The sequence below is a fragment of the Panicum virgatum genome, chromosome 4N, assembly GCF_016808335.1.
Source record: "Panicum virgatum strain AP13 chromosome 4N, P.virgatum_v5, whole genome shotgun sequence".
Taxonomy (NCBI): Eukaryota; Viridiplantae; Streptophyta; class Magnoliopsida; order Poales; family Poaceae; genus Panicum; species Panicum virgatum.
Genome location: NC_053148.1, coordinates 9204921 through 9212265, shown reverse-complemented (window position 1 = coordinate 9212265; position 7345 = coordinate 9204921). Strand labels below are relative to the sequence as shown.

General features: G+C 56.2%; 1 protein-coding gene across 1 annotated transcript; it reads right to left on the bottom strand.

Annotated features, from left to right (window-relative positions):
- Positions 1 to 2175: 2175 nt before the first annotated feature.
- On the bottom strand, positions 2176 to 2986 carry LOC120671115. The gene is made up of 2 exons (XM_039951358.1): positions 2712 to 2986; positions 2176 to 2631 (listed from the first exon to the last, which is right to left on the bottom strand). The coding sequence occupies exons 1-2, from the start codon at positions 2943 to 2945 to the stop codon at positions 2335 to 2337; spliced, it is 531 nt and encodes a 176-aa protein (XP_039807292.1). The 5' UTR covers positions 2946 to 2986; the 3' UTR covers positions 2176 to 2334.
- Between the last annotated feature and the right edge of the window lie 4359 nt (positions 2987 to 7345).

The following is a 7345-nucleotide window of genomic DNA, read 5'->3' as shown; positions in this document are numbered from 1 at the left end:
GCCGATGCTCTGTCCAAGCTTGGATCCAAGCGGTCCATCGTACCACCCGGCATATTCGTTCAAGCTCTCAACAGCCCTATGGTAAAGATGGAAGAGGAGCCTCCTACAAAACCCGACTTGGTCCCGGCCATAGGGCAGCAGGTCCTAACCCTCGACACCGACTGGTGCTCCACAATCATCGACTTCATCAAGAACAACAAAAGCTACCCAAAGAGAAAGGAGCACGGGAAGCTTGCTCGCCGGTCAAGCAACTACGTCGTTATAGGAACCGAGTTGTTCAGGCACTCGGCTTTCTCAGGAACCCTGTGCAAATGCGTTACACAGGATGAAGGAGTCCGACTCCTTAGCGATATCCATTCGGGTATCTGTGACAACCACGCGGGTGCCTCTACCCTCATGGGGAAAGCCTTTCGATCAGGCTTCTACTGGCCCACGGCCCTGGCCGACGCCCGAAACATCGTCAGGTGATGTCCGGGGTGCCAGTTCTTCTCCAAGCAGCAGCGCATCCCGGCTCAGGCCTTACGGACTATAGCGCCTTCCTGGCCATTCGCCTGCTGGGGACTCGACTCTGTGGGACCCCTAAAGACGGCCGTCAGCGGATACAATAATATATTTGTGGCAATCGACAAGTTCATAAAATGGATCGAAGTTAAGCCAGTGACAGCCACTACAGCAGCCAAGGCAGCCGAGTTCATCGATGAGATATCACATCGATTTGGGGTGCCTAACCGGATCATCACAGATCTGGGTACTTCATTCACGGGCTCCGAGTTCTGGGACTACTGCCAAAAAAACTGCATCGATGTCTACTATGTCTCTGTGGCGCACCCCAGGTGCAATGGCCAAGTTGAAAGGGCCAACGGCTTGATCCTCCAGGGGCTCAAAGCCAGAATTTTCGACCCGGTCGAAAAGTATGGTACAAAGTGACTCCAAGAACTACCCAGAGTAGTTTGGGGACTCCGCACTCAGAGAAGCCGGGCCACCGGTTATTCGCCATTGTTCATGGTGTACGGTTATGAAGCAGTCTTGCCATCGGACATAGCTTTTGGAGCTCCGCGCATCCAGAACTACGACGAGAACGAAGCCGAAGCGACTGCACCGACATCGACTCGGAAGAGGAGCACCGCCTGACGGCCTCCACTCAGCATGCAAGATATAAGCAGTAGCCCTGGCGCTATCATGATCGCAATGTCCACGAGCGTGACTTCAACGTCGGTGACCTGGTTCTGCGACGAATCTAGTCGACCACCGGCGTTCACAAGTTGTCTTCCCCGTGGGAAGGTCCCGTTGTAGTCAGTGGGATAGTGGTTCCCGGAACCTACCACCTACAGAGGCCAGACGGAACAGGCGTGGGCAACCCATGGAATATCGAGCACCTGCGCTGCTTCTATCCGTAGAAGCGTAGAAAATGCAAAGCTATGTACCCATCTACCCATTCAATAAAGTTTGTTGCATTTTACATGTCGCACTCTACTTATTTTCGTTCTTCACCGAGTCGTTTTCAACACGCTCGGGGGTTGCGGCTCGGCCACCTAGCCAGCCCCCCACTCGGAATCCGACCAGTCGGACAGGAACAACCCGGTTCGCCTTTACTGAACACAGCCGAGTACGTCCAGGAACCACTCTGTGTCACCCTAACTAACTGCACACATTGATGATCCGCTCTCAAGTGCCATCAAAAGGGCTCAAAGATCGCTTTCCACCTACTCGGCAAATTCAGAAAAGATCTCGGACTGTGGGCATAACATTAACATCAAATAATATTAAAACATTATTTACATAAATATTATTTATAGCTGGTCCACTCTGACCAACTTTCCTTGCAGCAAAATAAACAAAACAAACTCCTGGAGACTGGCAGCCTACAGCTCGGCCATGATGCGCTCAGCGATCTCCAGGACGGTGGCGTGGTTGGCCTCCCATTCTGCATCAGAGCAGTCTTCGGGGACGCCGTCTCCCACCGGGTTCAGATCCGCTTCCGGGAGGTGGGTCTTCACCAGACCCAGGGTATGCTGCACGACATCCTTGGCAGCTCCCCGGATGAAGGCCTCTAGTCGGCCGCGGGAGACCTCCAGCCTCTCAGACAGGCTCTCGGTAGCCGCCACGCCCTCAGGCTCGAACGCCCCAAGCAATGCCTCCAGCGGCCTGCTCAGGCGATCCAGTGTCGCCCGGCCCTGTACCGTTTGTTCCTCCGCTTCTGCAAAAAGCACCCGACAGGGTCATCCCAAGCCAAAGAAAACGACAGAAAGCACATAGCAGTATGATTTCCGGACCGTACCACGCCGAGCCTACTGCTCCAGGCGAAGCTTCTCCTCTGTGGCGGCATCCCGCGCCTCAACCACATCCCGGAACTTCTGCAGCACTTCGTTGGCCTTGGTGTAGGCCTCCAGCTCTAAACAAAAAGCAAGTCAGAGACAAAACAGTGTGAAAAGGACTCGGTAGACATCGATCCGACTCCTTACCGCGCTTCTCCTTGCATAGAGCATCCTCGGCCTTCACCTTGTCGGCCTCCAACTGGCGGTCCCGTGCCTCCAGCTCGGCCACCCTGGCCTCAAGCCCTGCCACCCGACTGATGGTGGTGCTCCCCTCGGCCAGCTCCTGGGCGGTCTGCTCTGATAGCTCCACCAGAGCCTGAAGAACAACTACGTGTCACAAAACAAAGCCTGCAAGAACAAGTCGGCCTCATAAAAAGAGCGAGGCAGGAGACTCACCTCAACCCATTCATGGGTCAGCTTGGCGTACTCGACCATGTGGCTGCCGAGCGACTCGCCCTCCTCTGCCTCCTCCTTCGCCGGCGGGGGCCTGACCCCCTCGGTGGGCTCGGCCCAAGTCCTCTCTGCCTCGATGGCTGGGACCTCCGTGGTCCTGACCACCTTGATGGGCGGGACCTCGAGGGACCTGACCTCAACGTCCGCCGCCCCTTCGTCGCGGGGCGGATCCTGCATCTCCACGTCGCGGGGAGAGGGGGGAGAGCCTGTTGCTGGCCTCCACCACCACCTTCTCCTCCTCCTCCTTCTCCTCCTCCTTGCGGCAGGCACGGCTCTTCGTCGGACCTGCCCGCGGCGAGGCCAACTTCGCGGCATCACTGGAGCCGCCCTCATTGGACGACTCGTCCGCCTTCCTCTTGGTGCCGCTGAGCGACGCCCTCTTACACCAATGACAAGGGTGCTAAGAACATCTCTAGGGAACATAAAACTAGAAAGAACATGATAAAGCATGGGAAACTTACCCACTGCTACGACGCAGCAGGAACTTCAGCTTCAGCGGCGCGGCCGTCGGAGTCCCAGAGCTGGTGCGCGGGGGCATTACCTCCCCCGCACAGTTGGCCCAGCACCTGGGCCGCCTCCTTCTCGGCTTGGGGGCCGGCCGATGCCGACTCCACTTCAGCAGTGGCCGGGGGCGCCGATGCCCCCCGGACTTTGCTCGCCCCTTCCGGGTCGAGCTCCTCAGCGTCTGCTGCGCCGCCGCCAACCCAGCCTTCAACAGCTGGATCTTCTTGATGGCGCGTCGCATCTTCCTCCTCAGGGCGGCCGATGGCAGCGGCCTCGAGACTCCGGTGATCTCCACCTCCGGCTCACTCCCCACGGAGGAGTCGGAGGAGAACTCGGCCTCCTCCTCCGCCGGCTGGCGGAGCTCAGCGGGGGTGGCGGCATCCTTCCCAAGGTCCCCCTCAGGCAGAGGAGCGGGGGACCAGTACTCTAAGACCTTAGCCTGCCGAGGATCCGAGTTGTGTCACAACCCAATGGGTGCGCCCGGAAAAACAGAGCAAAAACAGAGGAAACAACTCAGAATGCAAAGAACAACTCGAAAGATTCAAGATGACATACAGCGTTGGTCGGCCGCTTCAGGCAGTGTTCTTTCGGGCAGCCCTTGTCCGGATCTGCCCCGCCATGATGCGGGCGACCCAGTTCGCGATCTCTTCCCGGGGGACCTTGCGATTCTGCCCCCGGGTTGGGTCCCGATGACCCCAGTATTCGAAGGCCGGGTGGACCCTCTCCTGGATTGGCTGCGTGAGCCGCCTGCAGAAGGAGATGGCCACCGCGGCCCCCGTCAGACCTTGTGCCGACAAATCGGCGATCTCCTTGAGGAGGGACTCCACCTGCACCATCTCCTCGGTGATCGGCGGTTCCTCCCAGCACGCCTTGTACTCCGGCGAACGGCCGGTGCGCGCCGGGAGGTAGGGCGCCGGGTTCGCCACTACGAACCATTCCCACGCCCACCCCTTGTTGGTGTCGCGGAGCTCGAAGTCGGGGTAGACGCTCCCCTGGCACAGTGAGGAGGTGGCCCGCCCACAATGTTCCGACGAATGTTGGACAGGTGCCCCTTAAGGCGGTACAGAGCCCGCCACAGATTGAAGTGGCGGGCGATCCCCAAGTACCCCTCGTAGAGGTGTATGAAGATGGCGATCTGAGCAATGGAGTTGGGCTTGTGATGAGTTACCTCGAGCCCGTAGAAATGAAGAAGCCCGCGGAAAAAGGCCCCTGCGGGCAGTGCGAAGCCCTTCTCGTAGAAGGACTTGAACACGACCGCCTGGTTCGTGTCCTCCGACGGGAATTCCTCCCCGTAGCAGCACCGCCACCCGGAGATCTGCTTCTCCGGGAGGATGCCGTGCTCCACCATGTCCTGGATGTCGCTCTCTTGGAGCGAGCACCTCTGCCAGGACAATGACGGTGGCGGGGCCTCTCCGGAGCTCCCCGAAGTCGAAGACGCGGCAGGCGAGGCAGCCATGGCGATGGCGGCGAAACTCAGGCGAGGGGAGGAAATCGCAAGGAAGACAAAGGCCGAGAGCTCTGGAAACTCCCCGAATTGGCTAAGGCGGCGGAAAGCTCTGGAGCGCTCGGGAACAGGGTGGCCGCTCCGCGCCGCCTCCCCTATTTAAACATTGAAGGCCCCACAACGGGCAGATCCGAAATCAATGGCCGGATTAGATCAGGCCAGCGATCTCACGGCGGATGAGGCGGGATAAATGGTAACTTCCTTTTTTTGTCGTTGCCTCTGATGACCCCGCTCCCTTGTCAGCCGCGACAGATCCGCGCAGAGAATAATGGTTGGATTTTCACCTTATGCGAATATGCTTCGAATATTCCTGGAAACTACCCGGCGTGTCTCTGTGACCTAGCCAGGGCCCGGGCGCCGTGACTACCCGGCGTGTCTCCGTGACCCAGCCAGGGCCTCAGGGCCCAGGCGTCGTGACAACCCGGCACATCTCCGTGACTCTGCCAGCAACCCTGCTCGGGAGCTGGGCGCCATCTACTACCCGGCGCATCTCCGTGACTCCGCCAGCAACCCTGCTCAGGGGCTGGGCGCCATCTACGACCCGGCGTGTCTCCATGACACAGCCAGGGCCTCAGGGCCCGGGCGCCGGGATGACACGGCGCGTCTCCGTGACTCCGCCAACAACCCTGCTCGGGGGCTGGGCGCCATCTACGACCCGGCGTGTCTCCGTGACCCAGCCAGGGGCTCAGGGCCCGGGCGCCGAGACGACTCGGCGCGTCTCCGTGACTCCGCCAGCAACCCTGCTCGGGAGCTAGGCGCCATCTACGACCCGGCGCGTCTCCGTGACTCCGCTAGCAGTCCTGCTCGGGGGCTGGGCGCCATCTACGACCCGGCGTGTCTCCGTGACCCAGCCAGGACCTCAGGGCCCGGGCGCCGGGACGACCCGGCGCGTCTCCGTGACTCCGCCAGCAACCCTGCTCGGGGGCTGGGCGCCATCTACGACTCGGCGTGTCTGCATGATCCAGCCAGAGCCTCAGGGCCCGGACGCCGTGACTACTCGGCGCGTCTCCGTGACCCCACCAGTGACCCTGCTCGGGGGCTGGGCGCTACCTACGACTCAGTGAGTCTCCGTGACTCAGCTAAGGCCTCAGGGTCTGGATGTTTGAACTACTCGGAAAGTCTCAGTGACTTAACCCAGGGCTTTAGGGTCGGGGAAACCGAGTCGGGTTCGGTCACCATGGCAATCTCAAGGTGCTTAAAGGCTGATACCTTTAGGGGATCAGTGTAACAAGAACATTGGCTGGACGCTCAAGCATTCGGACAGACAAGGGTTAAAGATCATTTCTTTGACCCTCGAAAAGCTTCTCCGAAACCTTCCGAGGCTCGGGGGCCACACCCAATGGGTGCGCCCAAAGGCGCATCCCGTTCTGGGTCCACAACAATGACGGACATTCTTAATGAGCACCGAAGGACTTCGTTCAAGCGCGATGAGGTTCAACTCGGCCCTCCGGCGCTCGGGGACTTGACGGAGGTAGATCTATGTACCTCCCTGCCGAGTGGGGTCCCCGAATCCGGGAGACTACCCTGCTCGGTGACTCGGCTACGACTACTCGGCGTGCAGGACTCGGCTGTGCGCAGATGGGATCCCCAATGGATTAGGATGAGAGGCTCCAACTAGAGGCCCGGATATCTATGGATCTTAACCGACCTCCTTCCTTGTAAAACAACCCGAGCATATCATTCTTTGTACCCCTACGGCAACTGGTCTATATAAAGGAGACGTAGGCCGACCCATAGAGTCTTCTTTTCGCAGGATTCCACAAAACCTAATACAACCCCGAACACAGGACGTAGGGTATTACGCTCAATGCGGCCCGAACCAGTCTAAGTCCCTGCGTCTTCATGTTACCATCGAGCTATTGGTCCTGAGATCCCCATCCTGAAACTCTACCGCCGGGTACATCCCTGGTGGACTGGCCGGAATAACAATCCGACAGCTTATAAAAAAAACTTTTACTTTGCTTAGCATGAAAGACTTATATAATAAACTTTCTCAAAAAACTTAGTAATCAAAACTTATACAACACAACTTATACAACAGATTTATAACTTATACAACACAACTTATACAACAGATTTATCAAGTTTAACTTTCTGAATCCCAGGAAAAAAATTGAACCGAATGTTTATTCAAAAAAGTTGTGTAACAAATTTTCAAACAAATAATTGTACAAACTATTATTGGTAACTCATATAGAAGACTTTTCTAAATAAATTTTTCCTATAGAACATCCCTAGTAACTTTCCTATAAAATAATTATCTAGAAAACTCTGTATAAAGAAACTTTGCAATGAAAAATTTTGTAAATATTTGTTCCATGAAAACTTATCTAGAAAACTTGGACAAATATTATTTCACGAAAATCTTTACGCAGACAACTTCTAAAAAACTTTTTAAAGAAATCTTTCTATAAAAACTTCATAGAAGAACTTTAATAAATAACTTACCAACCAAACTTTTGCTAAAAAATTTTCTAATTAAACTTAGTTTACAAATATTTGCTAGCAAATTTAGCAAACTTTTGTAAATCTTTCTAGATTCTTTTTAATGAAATGAAACTTTCTTATT